Source organism: Halichondria panicea, chromosome 7, assembly GCF_963675165.1.
Source record: "Halichondria panicea chromosome 7, odHalPani1.1, whole genome shotgun sequence".
Lineage (NCBI taxonomy): Eukaryota > Metazoa > Porifera > Demospongiae > Suberitida > Halichondriidae > Halichondria > Halichondria panicea.
The window spans coordinates 121,546-138,916 of record NC_087383.1 but is presented as its reverse complement, the minus strand read 5'-3'; the positions used below and the strand labels follow the sequence as shown (position 1 = coordinate 138,916).

At 47.9% G+C, this 17,371-nt stretch overlaps 5 protein-coding genes across 6 annotated transcripts; 2 read left to right on the top strand and 3 right to left on the bottom strand.

Annotated features, from left to right (window-relative positions):
- Window positions 1-24: 24 nt before the first annotated feature.
- On the bottom strand, window positions 25-4,642 carry LOC135338682 (asparagine--tRNA ligase, cytoplasmic-like). Its single transcript, XM_064534732.1, has 16 exons — window positions 4,484-4,642; window positions 4,240-4,325; window positions 4,129-4,194; window positions 3,893-4,075; window positions 3,600-3,836; window positions 3,362-3,505; window positions 3,234-3,311; window positions 3,110-3,187; window positions 2,744-2,935; window positions 2,019-2,084; window positions 1,869-1,897; window positions 1,688-1,820; window positions 1,491-1,574; window positions 1,382-1,444; window positions 856-924; window positions 25-243 (listed from the first exon to the last, which is right to left on the bottom strand). Exons 1-16 carry the CDS (start codon window positions 4,503-4,505, stop codon window positions 112-114), a joined length of 1,662 nt encoding a protein of 553 aa, XP_064390802.1. The 5' UTR covers window positions 4,506-4,642; the 3' UTR covers window positions 25-111.
- Window positions 4,643-4,742: 100 nt separating this feature from the next.
- Window positions 4,743-5,599, top strand: LOC135338685 (uncharacterized). Its single transcript, XM_064534735.1, has 3 exons — window positions 4,743-5,065; window positions 5,122-5,280; window positions 5,338-5,599. The coding sequence occupies exons 1-3, from the start codon at window positions 4,834-4,836 to the stop codon at window positions 5,493-5,495; spliced, it is 549 nt and encodes a 182-aa protein (XP_064390805.1). The 5' UTR covers window positions 4,743-4,833; the 3' UTR covers window positions 5,496-5,599.
- On the bottom strand, window positions 5,569-8,615 carry LOC135338681 (WD repeat-containing protein 93-like). The gene is made up of 12 exons (XM_064534731.1): window positions 8,338-8,615; window positions 8,097-8,278; window positions 7,981-8,051; window positions 7,759-7,929; window positions 7,614-7,711; window positions 7,377-7,561; window positions 7,090-7,296; window positions 6,879-7,008; window positions 6,563-6,653; window positions 6,187-6,448; window positions 5,798-5,957; window positions 5,569-5,735 (listed from the first exon to the last, which is right to left on the bottom strand). Exons 1-12 carry the CDS (start codon window positions 8,613-8,615, stop codon window positions 5,666-5,668), a joined length of 1,905 nt encoding a protein of 634 aa, XP_064390801.1. The 3' UTR covers window positions 5,569-5,665.
- A 51-nt stretch (window positions 8,616-8,666) lies between these two features.
- On the top strand, window positions 8,667-9,827 carry LOC135338684 (peroxisomal membrane protein 11A-like). Its single transcript, XM_064534734.1, has 3 exons — window positions 8,667-8,814; window positions 8,915-9,030; window positions 9,195-9,827. The coding sequence occupies exons 1-3, from the start codon at window positions 8,735-8,737 to the stop codon at window positions 9,728-9,730; spliced, it is 732 nt and encodes a 243-aa protein (XP_064390804.1). The 5' UTR covers window positions 8,667-8,734; the 3' UTR covers window positions 9,731-9,827.
- Window positions 9,717-16,375, bottom strand: LOC135338680 (GON-4-like protein). Of its 2 annotated transcripts, XM_064534730.1 has the most exons (28): window positions 16,161-16,375; window positions 15,795-15,944; window positions 15,702-15,749; window positions 15,467-15,641; window positions 14,825-14,982; window positions 14,606-14,780; window positions 14,450-14,557; window positions 14,350-14,390; window positions 14,189-14,268; window positions 13,590-13,707; window positions 13,358-13,481; window positions 13,204-13,308; window positions 13,055-13,156; window positions 12,944-13,001; window positions 12,684-12,771; window positions 12,545-12,601; window positions 12,095-12,137; window positions 12,011-12,042; window positions 11,623-11,961; window positions 11,486-11,536; window positions 11,345-11,431; window positions 11,180-11,278; window positions 11,076-11,129; window positions 10,943-11,029; window positions 10,805-10,893; window positions 10,337-10,483; window positions 10,184-10,292; window positions 9,717-9,943 (listed from the first exon to the last, which is right to left on the bottom strand). In XM_064534730.1, exons 1-28 carry the CDS (start codon window positions 16,299-16,301, stop codon window positions 9,884-9,886), a joined length of 2,925 nt encoding a protein of 974 aa, XP_064390800.1. In that variant the 5' UTR covers window positions 16,302-16,375; the 3' UTR covers window positions 9,717-9,883. The 2 variants fall into 2 exon arrangements, 1 of the variants encoding a protein (XP_064390800.1); XR_010395730.1 differs by lacking the exon at window positions 9,717-9,943 and having other exon boundaries at window positions 10,337-10,497.
- Between the last annotated feature and the right edge of the window lie 996 nt (window positions 16,376-17,371).

Genomic DNA, 17,371 nt, shown 5'->3' with positions numbered 1-17,371 from the left:
TGTACAAATCATTCCCACAGGAAGTTTATTTTCAAGAATGTCAAATTTGGTAATTTCAATCAGCATGATAATTATAGTCCAATGTTCTTGCTATATATAGCTAGATTGTTCCTAGGGCTTGCACCTCTCCACAAAGCGTGGGTACAGCACAACATCTCGGATATGGTGGCGGTCCATGATCCATGTGAGGAACCGCTCCAGTCCCAGTCCATACCCGCCGTGGGGACACGTACCAAACTTGCGCTGTAGGGGGGAGGAAGGATCACTGCAATAACTATCACTTATATATAATACAAGAGATGCTATACACTACAAGTAAGAGAGATTACCCACACAACGAGTGTGGTCAACAAGACTTCCTGGTAGTCTTTATATGGTGTTGTCACTTTTCAACCAAAGGGCAGTTAAGAGGCTTAGTTGGTGAGCCAATAAGGCTTTGTTTAGGTTAACAACTTAGCCACACAGAACTAGCCAACAGAGTGGATAAACAGTGTGGGTGGAGGGTACCACTAAAGGCAATGCCCTAGCTGAAGGAAAACACAACAAACATTGGACAGGATATTAAGCCAGTCAACTAAATTATGCTACCAATCAAAATTAACATTACAACAAAGATGACTCAGACACGCATCAGTGCATGACCACAGCTACTGACCCACTTAGCTATTGACCTACTCCCAAACACTTTCAGTTATGGATGCAATGAACAACATTGTCAATAGTCAGTATATACTATGGGTAAACAGAGATGGCTTATAATACATGATGGGGGAACAGCTACTGAACATGTGGAACATGTGGGCATTCATAACAAAGTCAGTTATAACAACATCACTGGCAGCTGCCGCCACTCACCTGGTCAGTGTACCAGTAATAGGGGGCGGGGTCAATACCAGAGCGCTTGTAGCCAGCTAATAGCTCTGTCTGTAGGGACGACAATGAGGGGGTGGGTTACACACGGACGACAATGAGGGGGTGGGTTACACATGGACGACAATGAGGGGGTGGGTTACACACGGACGACAATGAGGGGGTGGGTTACACACGGATGACAATGAGGGGGTGGGTTACACAGGGACGACAATGAGGGGGTGGGTTACACAGGGACGACAATGAGGGGGTGGGTTACACAGGGACGACAATGAGGGGGTGGGTTACACATGGACGACAATGAGGGGGTGGGTTACACACGGACGACAATGAGGGGGTGGGTTACACACGGACGACAATGAGGGGGTGGATTACACACGGACGACAATGAGGGGGTGGGTTACACACGGACGACAATGAGGGGGTGGATTACACATGGACGACAATAAGGGGGTGGATTACACATGGACGACAATGAGGGGGTGGGTTACATAGTGACAGGTGTGCGTACCTCATCCCACATCCTCATAGACCCTCCGATAATCTCCCCCACTCCTGGCACTAACAGGTCCACCTACACACACACATGAGGGCTGTGAGGATACGACCTTTGAACCCACCGATTCTGTGAGGCGTGGATTCTCAGAGCAACGTTGCATGTAGAATGATTTGATCTCAACAGGGAAACGACACAGAAAAATCGGCTGTGTGTGTGTGTGTGTGTGTGTGCGAGGGTTGACAATGGACAATGATATACATGCATGTATATGGTTTCACAACCAATTAACACAACAAGGGGTAGAAACACATTACACACCTCGTTGATTTGGTCAGTCATGACTCTCTCTGGGGCCTCTGGTATGTCCTCTCCAAACTCATAGTAGGATCCATCTTCCTTCTTAATGTCATGTTCCTTCAGGTACTTAATGGCTTCACTATAATCCATTCTCCTATACAGGGGGGTAATAAGGATAGAGCATTCTGATAGGGTGGCTTACTTGAATGGTCGCTTGGGAGGAGCAAACGTCTGTGTGCATGCGTGTGTGTGTGTGTGTGTGCATGCGTGTGTGCATGCGTGTGTGTGTGTGTGTGTGTGTGTGTGTGTGTGTGTGTGTGTGTGTGTGTAAGCATAGTCATGTGACACTCACTGGATTTAGTTCCTTGATCATTGGAGCAAGAGGGGAGGCCAGCACACGATCAATGACATCACACACCTACAGGGGAACTGTAGTCAACAAAGAATAATACAGACCTCTACTTGTGTACAGTTATGGCTGTTGAAAGATGTTTCGTGTTATCAATGGTTTGGGGACTCTTTCAGCTGCCATAACTTGAATTTTGTGGATCCAATTTCAACAATTTTATATGATTTTCTGAAAACTAAGAAAGATATCTTTCAAATGGTGTCATAAAAATTTTATATTTAAGTGATAAAAATATTTGTCAAAAAAGGGTAAGTTGGGGCGTCACCTGGTTTCCGTGAAACTTTGTTTCACAGAAACCGGGCGACGCCCCAACTTGATTATGTACTTGACAGGAGTATGATGCATTCAAAAGTTAGGGAAATTACTTATTGATTTGTAAAGAAATGAAGAAAAGTCCCCAAGAGGGAATCGAACCCACGCCTTATCCATCATATGATCTATGAAGCCACCACCCTAACCACTAAGCCACTCCCAGAGATATTTATAATTATATAGCCTATGGGTTTTAGGCTAAGAAATTATTATATTTTTATTGTGGTTTTGCTGTTAGGCAATTCTCTGCTGCAAGTGCAAAGCAGCATGTACAATTGACAATCCAAAACTAGAGTTACGGGCAATCAAAGAACAAGCTCTTCACAAATACTAGCCCAAGATGGTTATGTACGTACCAGGTCTTCCAGTCTCTCCAGCAATTGGTCAAAGTTAATGAAGGGGCACTCCCCCTCCACGTGAGTGTACTCTGCCACATGGCGTCTGGTGCGAGACTGTTCTGCTCTGTAGGACATGGCAATACAGAACACATCACCAAGGGAGGGAATACACGTCTCCAGGTAGAGTTGGGAGGACTGCGTGAGGTATGCCTGCACAGGGAGGGGAGGTTAGGGCCTGTGTGAGGTAAGCCTGCACAGGGAGGGGAGGTTAGGGCCTGTGTGAGGTAAGCCTGCACAGGGAGGGGGGGCTAGGGCCTGTGTGAGGTATGCCTGCACAGGGAGGGGGGGCTAGGGTCTGGGATTAGGTAATACATTCATCCTCACATCCTCTCCAAAGTAGTTGAGGCTGAAGAGAGTAGACCCTCCCTCCACTTGTGTCTGAGTCAGTGTGGGCGGGGTTACCTATGGGGGGGATATAAGTATATAACTAACTGTAATAATCTCATACCTCCACATAGCCTCGGCTGAAATAATGCTCTCTGAAGCTCTGTGCTACCATAGAGCGTATTTTGAAGACCTTGGAGAGCTGCGGGATCACATGATATGGGTCACATGATAATCACCTGCTATGCTCACCACGTCTCCTCGGAGCATGAGGTGTCTCTGGTCTAACTGGACATCAATGTTGGACTTATCGCTGACCACACTCTCCACACCACCAGCAGGACTGCCTCCAACTAACTCCCAATAATCTGCAGACAGTTCATGACCTCCAGGGGCCTACAGGGAGAGGGCAAACAACTGAAGAACAGAGGGGACAACTTAATCACTAGCCACAGTCATTATCGTGTGTCCCAGGATATAGTCCACTTACACTCTTCCCCTGAGGCAGTTCCTTGATGACACCATACACAACCACAGTGGACTCAGTGGCCAGAGTGAGAGCCTCGTAAGTCATACACATATTGTCCGTGAGCACACACTGTAGTAGACCAGTACCATCCCTCAACACTAGGAACATGAGTGAGTTGCCTTGACGACGCAGCCTGTGCACCCAGCCATACACTTTGACCCTCAACCCTCTGCTCTCCTCACTGTCTCTGATCTTGATCTAACAGAGAGAATCAAGCACAAACAAGTAGTGGATACTTAATGGCAATGACTCACTTGTTTTGGGGCTGGTAGAGAAGTGTCCTGAGAGATCTTGATGGCTTTGGCCTTCTCTAGATTTTCTTCTCTCTTCCTAGCATCTTCCTCCAGCCTCTCCCGTGCTTTGTCTTGCTTGCGCTGCTCTCCTGCCCAGATCTTCTTGAACTTCTTTAGTTGGCTCTGAGAGGCCTCTGTCCACCGCTACACAAGGAGGTAGGGGCTTAATGCACGTGTGTGTGTGTACTGGTAACTACCTCCCCCTCTGTCTTGCTGTCCACATAGATCACAGGGAGCAGTTCCTGGCCAGCCAATCGCATTGCCTATACAGATTCATAGTTAGTAGCCTAGGTGATGAGTGTTATTACCTGGAGAATGGTTTTGACGGGTTCCTGTTCAGTGCCAAGCCCAGTGTCATCAGAGCCAACACTCTCGGACGCATACAGAGGAACACCTACACGTACACACACATCACACGTACACACACATCACACATCACACGTACACACACATCACACATCACACACACATCACACGTACATACACACATCACACGTACACACACATCATGGACTTGGAAAAGACACTCGTGGGGGCAATATGTAGACTCACTAGTTTCCTTTGATTCAGCCATGGCTTGAGAGATATGTCCTGGGCTGGCCTGGGCACCACAGTAGCTCTATGGAATGGTGGTATTAGGTATGTGAATGTGGTTGTGCCACGTGGTGTTATTAATTTTGATATTGGATTACCCTCCAGTCAGTTTGTGGGTTCTGGAATGTAACCTATTACAAACGTGCAGTGACTCATAGTTGACACAGGTACAGTGCTTACGTTGTATTTGTTCTTCTACGTCAGGTCCGGGAGGTTGCCGCGAATCATAAAACTCTAAATGCAGCTGTAGTAGTGCTCCAGGTCGGTATATCCTCTCAAGCAACCTCTAACAGACGTGTTTTGCTGCAATGAACCCTTCTCCTGTATTCTACGGCTCTCCTAGTTCATTTTCCGGCTTTGGCCACCTCCTCCTGGAGCCTAGAGGCAGTCGACATGTCCCCTGCACTCCACCATTGGAGAGCCTGCTACCTGGACCAGTGAGGGGCTTGAGTGGAGTGTCTCCAGTGGGACAGACAGTGCCTGTAGTAGCACAGAGGAATGTCTACTCTGGCAGCCCTCTACTGAGGCAAATTCTGATAAGTAAGACACAGTAGTATATGTTACTATGGTACGCAATACTCACCCCCCCCCCTCAGATGGACGAAAGAGACAGCGTGATGATGGGTGTCCTGAAGGCAGCTCCCCTAGTCCTATAGCTGTGAGTAGTAAGAGGTTCTGTCAAGAGGAGGGACAGGTGCCCAACTCTCTGGTGGTACTCACGAGGGGCACACAACAGCTAACCCACAAGAAACACGGTGACTGCTCGATATTGACCTGTGAATGATTAACGTTGAAACTATTATTGTCTACAGATAATGACGGGCCACAAGTTGTTCCTGATAGCTGCACAGACAAAGAACATTCAATAAAGACTACCACTGATGACAAATCCAATAATGAGGAGAATGGTTTCAAGTGGTTCGAGTTCTTCACTGGGAGTAGCGACGGCCTCACACAAGCAGAGGAATAATGGACACTAGCTCAAATAGACTCTCCAATGTTATACCCTGTCCCTCATACTTGTCCCACTGTGCTATGTATGATTCACCATGTGCAATAATTATTAACAACTTGTCAAGTGAAGTGTTCAATAAGTGTGTATGAAGGCTGTCAGCTATGAATGTACTATAGATTGTCCAGCTAGTATACTGGTGAGAGCTCTGCCCATCGCTTGCTCCACCTCTCTCTATCTGTCTTGAACTGAGCACACCTGTGTACATGACAATACATTAATGACCATTATACGGCAGGGGGTGGCCGGGTAGACTGTACCTTGTACTGATGTACAGTGAGAGAGTGTCCTGGATGCTGACAGTGCTGGGTGGGCGTGGCTGTATAAGGGGCATGGTCAAGTGAGGGGAGAGGGTGGGGGCGGAGTGAAGGTCAAACCAGACAACACCAGATCTAGACGAAGCGTCCTCTTCTCCAGTGCCTGTGTGTGTGTGTGGGGTGTGTGTGTGTGTGTGTGTGTGTGTGTGTGGGGTGTGTGTGTGTGTGTGTGGGGAGGGGAGTAATTGCGCTATATAATTATTACGATCTGAACACAAATTACGGACTCTCAAAGATAGCTACCAAACTGGCTGAATACTAGAAAATAACGCAATGCTTTACTTAACTACGTATATAGACAGTAAGTAAGGGGACCAATATCATGAGTATACCTAATACACAGAGTCCCCCTCCAGTCAGGGCAGGGCGGGAGCAGTGTGGGGACTGTCCCCCTCCAGTCAGGGCAGGGTGGGAGCAGTGTGGGGACTGTCCCCCTCCAGTCAGGGCAGGGTGGGAGCAGTGTGGGGACTGTCCCCCTCCAGTCAGGACAGGGCGGGAGCAGTGTGGGGACTGACATAGAGAGACTTGACAAAGAACCTCCTGCTCAACGACACTCCACAATACTACAGTACCATTACCGTGAGCTGACAATACCTGCACGGACATGGGCAATGAAATACATGACTGGTGTTGGTTGGACAGGTAGACTTAGTACACAATAATGATGGGAGTAGTCTTGCCATCCAAATAAGAATGTAATGAACTCACGACTGAAGGCAATGCCACAGGGTCACTGTGTAGATGGTCCACTCTGCTGTCCTGGAGTAGCTGTGGGTACACTTCTCTCTGCTTGCCCAGTCTGTAATATCAGGGTAAGAATGACAGCACGCACGCACGCACGCACGCACGCACGCACGCACGCACGCACGCACGCACGCACGCACGCACGCACGCACGCACGCACGCACGCACGCACGCACGCACGCACGCACGCACGCACGCACGCACGCACGCACGCACTCACACACACACACACACACACACACACACACACACACACACACACACACAGTCACTAGAGTACCTGTGTGCACTAGCACTGACCACCAGTATCCTCCCGGTGCTTGTACCTACCACTAACTCCTGGCTTACAAACAACATGGCTGTCACTATTTCATCACTTTCCAATGGTCGCACTAACTGTGTGCACTCAACTAGAGGGGGAGAGAAAAAAAAAACTTAATAAAAAAAAAAAAGCTCTGAAAATATTCTTCACACAATAAAATTATGATTACCTGTACTCATGTTCCAGCATGCAACCGTTCCATTGGCCAGCGCTAGTGCCATATGCTGGCCATCTCCGTCTGTTACTGAGCACACTATGGCCGCTGTATGTGGGAGGAGTTTGAGAGGGAGTGGGTGTGGTTTTGAGGCTGTGATGGGGTACACTCTGAGTTGGTTGTGGTTGCTCCACCAGACGGCTAATCCACAGGGACCACCACCTGTAACAAATTAACTATAATATGAAGATTTGGGCTCAGTATACTGCAATTTGGTACTTGGCTGCGTGCATGGTACATACGTGTGGTAGCTTGTTTGCTAGAGTAGAGGAAGTGGGGAGTTGGAGTGTAGTTGAGGGGCTGTCTTGCTTCATCAACAAAGTGTCTTCTCTGAGCTACAAATGCCGTCCTTCTGTTGCACAAGTAGGCTTCAGTGAGAAGATGCATCTCTCCACTAGGTATGCAACCAGTAGAGGCTGAGCCAATCCTGCACATACATCAGTACTGACAGTGTGTTGTTGGTAGTGGAGAGAGATCACCTGTTAATGGCTGACTGAGGGTCTGTGTTTGGACAGGGGGTGAGGGAACAAGGAGGCTGGAGACTGTACACCAGAGTGGTACCTGAGAACACTACCTCCTGTGGATATGGCATGAATGGTGGTCAACAATATAACAAGGTCTTACCTCCTGCTTGCCTACACTGACAGAGCTCCCTCCCACCACCCTCTCTGTCTGATCGGCCCAGGAACTGAGCGGGAGTGTATACAGTGTCAGCCTACTACTACCTTCGTGTCGAGTGGAGAGTGTCACATGACTCCAGCACGGAGACACACTCACACCTTTGACCTCTCTACTCTGAGCGTGGGGGGGGATAATGATGTCAGGAGATTACTACATTGTTAATACCTGTTCATCTTTGAAGGAGATGTCACTGAGGTGTATCAGATGATTCTTGGAATATGTAAAGAACTTCACCTCTGTACCAACACATGATTATTGTATTAAGCAATCGTAACTCTCACCGTGTGTGAAGGATATGGCCAGCCACATGAATGGTGTAGTGTGGCTGACTAGGAGGCTAGTTGGGCTGCCGCTCTCCGCCCACTCGTACACCCCCACAGACTCCCACTCATCCCCTCCCTGTAGCTCACACACAGTGAGCCCGTGAGGACTGCCCAATATCACATGACCTCCTCCGTCAGAGCTATGGACGAATCACACGTACGTGTACATCAGAGTAGCTATGGAGTGGAGCTAGAGTACCTGACTATGGTGGTCCCCTGAGAGCCGGGGAGCAGCCTACTCCCTGACAGCTCTGGTATCTTGACTCTTCCTTCCTCTCCTCTCTTACACACCTCTCTCCTCTCAATGGCTGCCCATACCTCATCGAGGAAGCCTTGTAGAACATCATCCACCAGCCGGTAAGGTTGGGGCAGCTTGTCCAACCATAACTCTGGATCTAGCAGGTAGTCCCTCGAGTCTTCAACCATTGCATCCATGGCTGCCGGCCCTAGCTTGATAGCCTCTGCATAACTTGACATGTATAAAGTAACTATAGCTACTGATGAATTTATATTGGATTATTGATTATAATATTACTTGGAGGGTGTTTTTCGCTAAATTGGAGTTCCTAAACAAACCCATTTATTTTGCACAAGAGATGGCTTCTAGTTCTCAAGGTATGGTAGCTGCTGCCTTCAAGCTGGCCGACAAGACTGCTGGGAGAGACAAGATATGCAGGTGACAATAGCTGCACCTAGCTAGAGCTATGCAGCCTCCTGGATCACCTGAGCTGCTCATACTGGACTCTACTGTTCACTGACTGTTGTATTCCCTATAGGCTGGTGCAGTATGGTACCAAGTTCCTCCACTGGGCCCTGGAGAGCAAGGGACTGAGTCCAGAGCTGGTGACCAAGCTCAAGGGCTTGGAGTCATCCATCAGCACTGCCAGGAAATGTATGTACCATGTGGTGGTTTATACTAGTACTACATTGGGTGTCCTAGACCTTATTAGGCATCATTTTATATTACAATGCATGATGATGTACCCACACCCTCATCACATTGTCTCCACACACACACACCCACCCACCCACCCACACACACACACACCCACACAGTGTTTCGACTTGGTAAGAGCGTGGACAACTTCCGTGGTGCACTACAAACCATCCACCTGGGTGATGCTATTCTGAGGGTCATTGTCACTCTGGTCAAGATCAATCGCGGAATATTCCTACTCTTTGATCACGTGTTATGGGCACAGAGGATGAAACTGGTTGTCATTGACAGCAACTTCTGGGTTACATACTCAAATCGATTCTGGTTGCTCTCCATTGTACTCTGTATAATTAGAGACTTTTACGAAATATTGAAACTTTTAAAAGCCGAAAGGAAAAGAGTGGAGTCTGTAGCAATCACTTATTCCAGTGACAAACAAAAGGCCTCCATTTTGGAATCTCTGAGAAATGTTTTCACTAACAACCCGACAGTGACCATCGATTTGGTTAAGAACTCGACTGATTTGTTCATCCCAGCAGCTCGGCTGGATCTGGTGGGCGTACCTGGGGGTGTGGTTGGAATAATGGGCGTGGTCTCATCCCTCGCTGGCCTACTGGTCTCCTATAATGAGAACTTAAAGCTCAAGTTTAGTTGATGTATTATACAATTAAATGTTCATGTGAAAATTGATTGTTGTCATTTTGTTATTGTGTGATTGTGTGATATGAAAACAATATTGATTGAACAAAAGATCACAATAATTAATAGCTGTCATTATTGTTCATTGAGGAGGCTTGTCAAGTATTGTTCATTGAGAGAGCTTGGTAGACTGCATGAGATGCAGCAAATTAAGATAGCGCTCCTTCACCTGCATAATCATAGGAGAGGTGAGTACAGTATCCATGATTAACACACAGCTAGGCGCACACACACACACACACTAGCTACTAGTCTATAGGCATACACACACACTAGCTACTAGTCTATAGGCATACACACACACTAGCTACTAGTCTATAGGCACACACACACACACACTAGCTACTAGTCTATAGGCACACACACACACTAGCTACTAGTCTATAGGCATACATACACATATACATACCTCGTGCTGTGTTCTGTCCAGAGTATTAGCCACGTCTCCCCATACTCTCACCAGAGACACACCAGACTCCACCCCCATACACGCCTTAAGGATAACACCATCATCTCGTCTGCACAACAATAGTCAAATATACACAACAAAGACCATAACCACCTTGTCCATGGAGCAGCAGGGCCAGGACTAGGAGTGGGTGTGGTTACACATGACTTAGTTGCCATGGTAGCCGTCAGTTGAGACTGGGATATGGTTTCAAAGGTGTCAGGTGATTGACTTAAGTCCACCTCTTCAAACACACCACCACTGTAAGAGGGACACTATATGAAAAGTAGCTCCGTAAATTTATATAAGCCCACGCTTTTTTCTGAAAATGAACAATTTGGGCCCGAAATAAATTACTGATCAAATTAAAACACACTATATTGTAGTACTATCGAAGAGCTACTAAATCCCAAAAAATATTTTGAAAATCGGACGTTCACAACACAAGTTATGGCCTCTCAAACTTAGCTACAAAAACACGCTTGATATTGAAAAAACCTCCCCTTATAGCCCACGCTTTTTTTTCTTGAAATGAACAATTTGGGCCCGAAATAATGATCAGAACACAATGGTAAGACTCACTGTGATGGAGTCAGTTGGTAGAGGAACCTCCTCAGAGCAGTCACCAGTTTCTCATGAGCTGTTACCAATGGCAACAGTGCCGTCTCCACCTGTGGGCGGGGTTAGCTAGGGATGGTGTGGTGTGGGCGGTAGTGTCACCTTGTCATTAGTGAGCGTGGGTGTATCCAACTGGTGGAGAGCGTCTAACACAGCAGAGAGGCTCAGAGGAGAGTTGGCAAAACATTCCTGCAGCAAAGACCACTAATCATAACCCAACATTGTACAACCCCACCTTCAGTTTCCCGGCAAACTCCCGCACACCAGTGACCTCCATCCTGTACCCCATCTGTGTGTACACATGTAATGCATTGACTCAGAGTGTGAGTACTAACTCACAGCATTGGCTAGTAGACAGTCCCTGTCAGATAACAGCTCAGTGAACAACCTCACTAGGTACGGCCATGACTCTAGCACCAATGACACCTCACCATACAGCTATAGACATCACATGACTGGACACACACACACACACACACACACACACACACACACACACTGTACCTTGGCTGGGGTCCAATGCTGGTGGTCTGCAGTAGATAACAGGTTCAGAAATTGGTCATACTTGACACCATCGGAAGGGAGGGTGGTCTATAAAGTCACTATAACCACCAGGTATGGTAGTTAAAAACTATGACAACGCACCTTGACCTCACTGATGAAGCTGTGTGCAAACCTTGCATTAGCATCACTTGGCTGTGTGTGTGTGTGTGTGTGTGCGTGTGTGTGTGTGTGTGTGTGTGGGCGTGTGTGTGTGTAGGCGTGTGTGTCTATATACCCACCTGCAGCCCTGCGGCTAGTAGGAGGTGGTGGAGACTGCTCTGTCCCTGCTCATCACACACTCTCACTCCTTGTTTCATCTTTGTCTTCCTCCGTCTCAGTCGTCTATGGTTCCCCACAGTGAGCTTCCTGTCATCATTTGGTGTCTCCACACGCGGTTTCTTGTCATTGTTTGTAACCTCCTCCATACAGGTAATCAGGTTTCGTTTAGAGCCCCCCTCTTCTGCCCTCCTCTGGGGGACAAGTCCGAGCATCTTCTTGAGCTTGGCCGTCTGCTTGCACAGTTCTTCACTCTTCTTTTTGGCCTCCTTTTCCTTCTCAACACGTTTCTTGTGATACAGCTGTAGATGGAATAAAGACCCCCCACATAGCACACCCCCTCACTCTTACCGTGACCCAGTGTGGGAGTGCCTTCTCTTCAGCTGTTGTAAGGGATAGTACTGGTTACCATAGCTACAGTATACATGTAAGTACCTTGACTGAATGGTATCTTGAGTTGCTTGGTCTTCTTGTAATGCTACATTAACAGAGAGTGCCAGTCAACCACTAGCTATACAGAGAGTGCCAGTCAACCACTAGCTATACAGAGAGTGCCAGTCAACCAACAACCACTAGCTATGCAGCACAGTATACAGTCACTCTAGGCTACTGCACACTTGAGGTCAAATTAGTTCGAAAGGTATCCTTCTAGAAAATTGTTAATGGGTCAGAGACTCTTTCAGCTGCCATAACTTGAATTCCGTGGATTCATTTTCAACAATTTTATGATTTCCTAAAAGCTTAGAAAAAGACCTTTCAAATGGTGTCATCACATGTTCATATTTGGGAGATCACAGAATTTGCTAATTATGTCCAAATACCATGGTCCAAGGCCGAAAAATGACAAATTAGGGCTCCATTTAAATTTGGATTAACAGTGCTTACCTTGACAACATTATTCCCTGTTCTTTTGGAGCATTGATTCTTGACTCTCAACTGGAGCTGGAATATAGTTGAAGTGTGAGTGTGGGTATGTGTGTGTGTGGGTGTACATGTGTGAGTGTGTGTGTGTGTGTGTGTGTACCTGTTTGATGGTCTTGACTGGTAGCAGGTTGGTCCTAATATCTTGCCAAGCAGCAGAGCCATAATGATCCATACCAAATACCAACAAACTAGGGGCAGTATAGTGTGTGTGTGTGTGTGTGTGGGGGGGGGGGGTACAACAGTGGAGTGTGTATGAGGGGGTGGGGTACAACAGTGGAGTGTGTGTGTGTGGGGGGGTGGGGTACAACAGTGGAGTGTGTGTGAGGGGGTGGGGTACAATAGTGGAGTGTGTGGACTCACCAATCTTCGGCACTGGAGAAGCTGGATGGAGGTGTTGACTTTCCCTCTGTCATAGGAGCTACCAAAAATTACCATGGAAACACGAGCATCACCATAGAAACCACTACTTACCAAACCCAACTGCTGGAAGAAGAGAGGGGTCAGTCCAGAAAAGGGGTGTGGTCATCAATTTCTCCTGGGCAATATATGGAATACTCGTACGTGGGCGGCTGCCTGTACAAGGGTAATCATTAGTCAATGGTTGCCAGAGCAACACGTACTTGCTGCCATGGTAACAGGCTGCTCGTTGCCAATAGACTCAAGCTGTTGTATCAGTTCTATCCCACCGCTCATGTCTGGTATATACCACACTGCACTGTGTGTACCTGTGTGGAGGGTCAAAGGTTGGAAATGTTGCTACTAGACCACACCCACCTTGCCACGCGCCCTCACTCCATATGTGTAGCTCGTCTATCGCTTGATTGGCCACTTGAGAGAGCAAGAGTAGAGACGGTTCACATCGACACAGGAGCAACGTTTGCATGAGTAGTTGGAAGTGCTGCATATGTGAGTAGTGTGTGTGTGTGTGTGTGTGTGTGCGTGTGTGTGTGTGTGTGTGTGTGTGTGTGTGTGTGTGTGTGCGTGTGTGTGTGTGTGTGTGGTGTACCTGTCTGATTTGCTGGGAGAGAGTCTGTGCTTGGTCCAGAGAGAGGTAGCAGCCCACCCCCTCATCAGTGGGTGTGGTCTCACGATCCTCTGACCCACTCAATAATGGAGCAGGCAAACTACACACACACACAATCAGTGTCAGTATAGTAGACAGGGATTAACGATGATTGTATTGTTATCGTATATCTTCTAATTTATCGGACACTCTTTTAGGCAATTTACGTTGTTCGAATACAACGGACACTCCAATGCTTTAATAATAGGATAGTACCTTAAAAAGTTGATAGACGGCAAGTAAGACTTAGAGTGCTGCGGTTAGATAGCTTTGAGTAGCTAGTTTTAGATAGCTAGTGCAACTATTCAGTCGCACACTGTTCTATTAAGCTTAGCTAGCTCGCATGCAGCTACTTGCTTGTTCTGGACACTTTGCATGCTCTATAAAAATCTGTTCCAATTATACCCGGACAATTTCCAAAATGATTTTATTTTTTGCTGTCCGATAAATTAGAAGATATATGGTACATGTCCTTTTTTGTTAACACTATCAGTGAATGTACTGCATATTATGATGCTGGACTACACATGATGGTGGCTCACCCCAGAGACTCTAGTAGATAAGCACTAGTGAGGTCCATCCCTCCATGACCTGACAGCAGCCCCCCTAGTCCCTCTGATGGCTGCACGGGGGGGGGGGAGAGTCAATACCCCCCACACACACGGGGAGAGAGTCAATATCCCCCACATAGAGACTAACTCACTGGATAGAGGAGTTCGTTCACTAGTTGGTCCACTTCCTTACCTGAATACACGAGAGAGAGTTGACCACACCCACACACAATAGATCACATGACTACTCACGGGGGATCTTGACGGCCCTGTCATTGCGTAGTTCCTCCTTCTCCACTACATCAGACTCTGCCAGATAGTTGTATTCTCCGTCCTCCTCAACCTCTTCTAGTGCAGACTCTGTGTGAGGGGGTGGGGTGACTCCGCCCACTCAAAGGGACGTCTTACCAGGTGGGTTCATGAGGTCATTTAGCCATTGATGCCACTCCAGGTCATCAGGGTCCATCTCACGAGGTGTGGGGGGGTCATCAGGGTCAGATGGCTGGAACGAACCCTCTATAGCAGATAGGGGTGTGTCAATAAGGGGGAACTTTGACCTTGTCCTCCGAGCAATCTCTGATGCCTACAGTCATCATGACACACACAGTGATGATGAGACATGTGTACCTGTTGCTGTTCTTGTGACCTCTGACCCCTTGTCTTGATTGGACTGAGGATGACATCAGAGAGGGAAGCCAACAAAGCAGCCGTCTCTTGCTCCACGGAGACCCCCCCCAGTGATTGAGAGGGGGGCGTGTCAACACTCAGGGGGCTTAGGGTGGGGTCTACAATAAGAGATGGTTAGTTGTACACACGCTATTATTGTCTGATGCTGTCACTACCGTATATAATGTATCTTCTAATTTATCAGACAGCAACAAATACTTATTTTGGAAATTGTCCGGGTATAATTGGAACAGATTTTTATAGAGCATGCGAAGTGTCCGGAATAATTAGAACAAGCAAGCAGCTGCATGCGAGCTAGCTAAGTTTAATAGAACAGTGTGCGACTGAATAGTTGCACTAGCTATCTAAAACTAGCTACTCAAAGCAAAGCTATCTAGCTGCAGCACTCTAGTCTTACTTGCCGTCTATGAATGTAACTCAAATTTTCAAGGTATTGTCCGGATATTAAAGCACTGGAGTGTCCGTTGTATTAGAACAACAAAAATTTCCCAAAACGATAAATTAGAAGTGTCCGATAAATTAGAAGATATACGGTAATAAAATTCCACGTGCTTAGCAGCTACAAGTATGTAGTGTTTGTACCTCTCTCTGTGTCTTCTGTGCACCCAGGGTCCTCACTGTCACTGTCGCTATGGCCCACCCCCTCACTGTCGCTATGGCCCGCCCCCTCACTGTGTTCCGCCCCCTCTGGTAGATACTCTTCATCATCTGAAGAATCCTCTGTGCCTAGACTTACATTGAGGAGCTCCTCTACAGACTGGGGAAGGGAGGCAACAAACAATGAGACTGAGGAGTGTGCATGTGGGAGGGGGCGTACCATACATCCAGGCTTGGTAGGGGAGCGCGTGATGGCCCTCATTCTAGTCTGGGGTGGGATCATGTCGTACTATATATAACCATGGCAACTCACTATCTTATCTGGGATCATTGTCGTGGCAACAGCCTCTCGGACTTTTGAGCGAGTGAGCCGAGGTTGTATGATGTCATCGTCCATGACCTCTGACCCTTCCCCTGCTTCTCGCTGGATCACAGACAACACTCTCTTGTCCTTGAGCACATGCTACAGTACAGTGATTGCACACATTGAGGTAGGCTCTGTGTATACCGTAATCGTTCTAATTAAAGAACCAGTCAAAAATAATTATTTTCTAGAAACGATGTACGAAAAAAATTGATTTTAGTATTATGGGCGTTATAAAAGAGGGCGTCCTAACCGAGGCTGGTTCTATAATTATGGTAGGCTCTGTGTACGTGTACGTGTAGTGTGTGTCATTACATGGAGAATGCTTTTAACATTGAGGATTGATAGGTTAGCCTTCTCTGCTGCATTCTGTATGACAGTATCCACGTCAATCCCCTCGTCATCAGCCGATCCTGCCTCAGAAAGCGCATTTAATACTTCATCTTCATCCGCCATATTTACGCTAAATGGAGACCACCTTTAATGATCTTTGACCTCTGCCTGACTGACCCTTGCACTTAGAGAAGGGGCGGGGCTCGCACAAGGGTTAACAAGTGGCTAAATGCAGTACGTTAGCCTGTGTAGAAAGGGTTAAAATGACCGTGAATCTCATTATAATTGCACCGTAGCCTAGCCTAGGGGGCGGCTAATAATAATTATCACGAATACCCTGTGTCGCACAGTCCAGCGAGTCCTGGCCAGGCCTGAGGAGCCCTGAGGAGTCCTGGGAGTCTGGAGAGTCCTGCGAGTCCTGCGAGTCTGGAGAATCTGGAGAGTCCGGAGAGCCCTGAGAGTCCTGGGAGTCTGGAGAGTCCGGAGAGTCCTGAGAGTCTGGCGAGTCCTGAGAGTCTGGAGAGTCTAGCGAGTCCTGAGAGTCTGGAGATTCCTGAGAGTCTGGAGAGCCCTGGGAGTCTGGAGAGTCTGGCGAGTCTGGAGAGTCCGGAGAGTCTGGAGAGCCCTGAGAGTCCTGAGAGTCTGGAGAGTCCTGCGAGTCTGGCAAGTCCTGAGAGTCTGGCGAGTCTGGAGAGCCCTTGGAGTCTGGAGAGTCTGGCGAATCCTGAGAGTCCTGCGAGTCTGGAGAGTCCTGAGAGTCTGGCAAGTCCTGAGAGTCCTGAGAGTCTGGGAGTCCTGAGAGTCCGGAGAGCCCTGAGTGTCCTGAGAGTCCTGCGAGTCTGGAGAGTCTGGAGAGTCCTGCGAGTCTAGCTATAGTCCGAAGAGTCTAGCGAGTCCTTGAGAGTCCTGAGAGTCTCAAGAGTCTGGAGAGTCTAGCGAGTCCTGGAGTCTGGAGAGTCTGGAGAGTCCTGAGAGTCTGGAGAGCCCTGGGAGTCTGGAGAGTCTGGCGAGTCCGGAGAGTCCGGAGAGTCTGGAGAGTCTGGAGAGTCCTGAGAGTCTGGAGAGTCCTGCGAGTCTGGCAAGTCCTGCGAGTCTGGCGAGTCTGGAGAGCCCTGGGAGTCTGGAGAGTCTGGCGAGTCCTGAGAGTCTGGAGAGTCCTCAGAGTCTGGCAAGTCCTGAGAGTCCTGAGAGTC

Coding starts and splice junctions, on each gene's coding strand:
- LOC135338682 (XM_064534732.1), bottom strand. CDS start 4,505: ATGGCTGAATCAAAGGAAACTA. Junction 3,312..3,361: donor TCATGCTCCGAGGAGACGTG/GTGAGCATAGCA, acceptor GTGATCCCGCAG/CTCTCCAAGGTCTTCAAAAT. Junction 3,188..3,233: donor TCAGCCGAGGCTATGTGGAG/GTATGAGATTAT, acceptor TCCCCCCCATAG/GTAACCCCGCCCACACTGAC.
- LOC135338685 (XM_064534735.1), top strand. CDS start 4,834: ATGAACCCTTCTCCTGTATTCTACGGCTCTCCTAGTTCATTTTCCGGC. Junction 5,066..5,121: donor ACTGAGGCAAATTCTGATAA/GTAAGACACAGT, acceptor CCCCCCCCTCAG/ATGGACGAAAGAGACAGCGT. Junction 5,281..5,337: donor GCTAACCCACAAGAAACACG/GTGACTGCTCGA, acceptor TATTGTCTACAG/ATAATGACGGGCCACAAGTT.
- LOC135338681 (XM_064534731.1), bottom strand. CDS start 8,615: ATGTCAAGTTATGCAGAGGCTATCAAGCTAGGGCCGGCAGCCATGGAT. Junction 6,654..6,878: donor GTCAGTGCTAGTGCACACAG/GTACTCTAGTGA, acceptor CTGATATTACAG/ACTGGGCAAGCAGAGAGAAG. Junction 6,449..6,562: donor CTGTGGCATTGCCTTCAGTC/GTGAGTTCATTA, acceptor ATGTCCGTGCAG/GTATTGTCAGCTCACGGTAA.
- LOC135338684 (XM_064534734.1), top strand. CDS start 8,735: ATGGCTTCTAGTTCTCAAGGTATGGTAGCTGCTGCCTTCAAGCTGGCC. Junction 8,815..8,914: donor GGGAGAGACAAGATATGCAG/GTGACAATAGCT, acceptor TATTCCCTATAG/GCTGGTGCAGTATGGTACCA. Junction 9,031..9,194: donor CATCAGCACTGCCAGGAAAT/GTATGTACCATG, acceptor ACACCCACACAG/TGTTTCGACTTGGTAAGAGC.
- LOC135338680 (XM_064534730.1), bottom strand. CDS start 16,301: ATGGCGGATGAAGATGAAGTATTAAATGCGCTTTCTGAGGCAGGATCG. Junction 11,432..11,485: donor GCTTCATCAGTGAGGTCAAG/GTGCGTTGTCAT, acceptor GTGACTTTATAG/ACCACCCTCCCTTCCGATGG. Junction 10,293..10,336: donor CCTGCTGCTCCATGGACAAG/GTGGTTATGGTC, acceptor ATTGTTGTGCAG/ACGAGATGATGGTGTTATCC.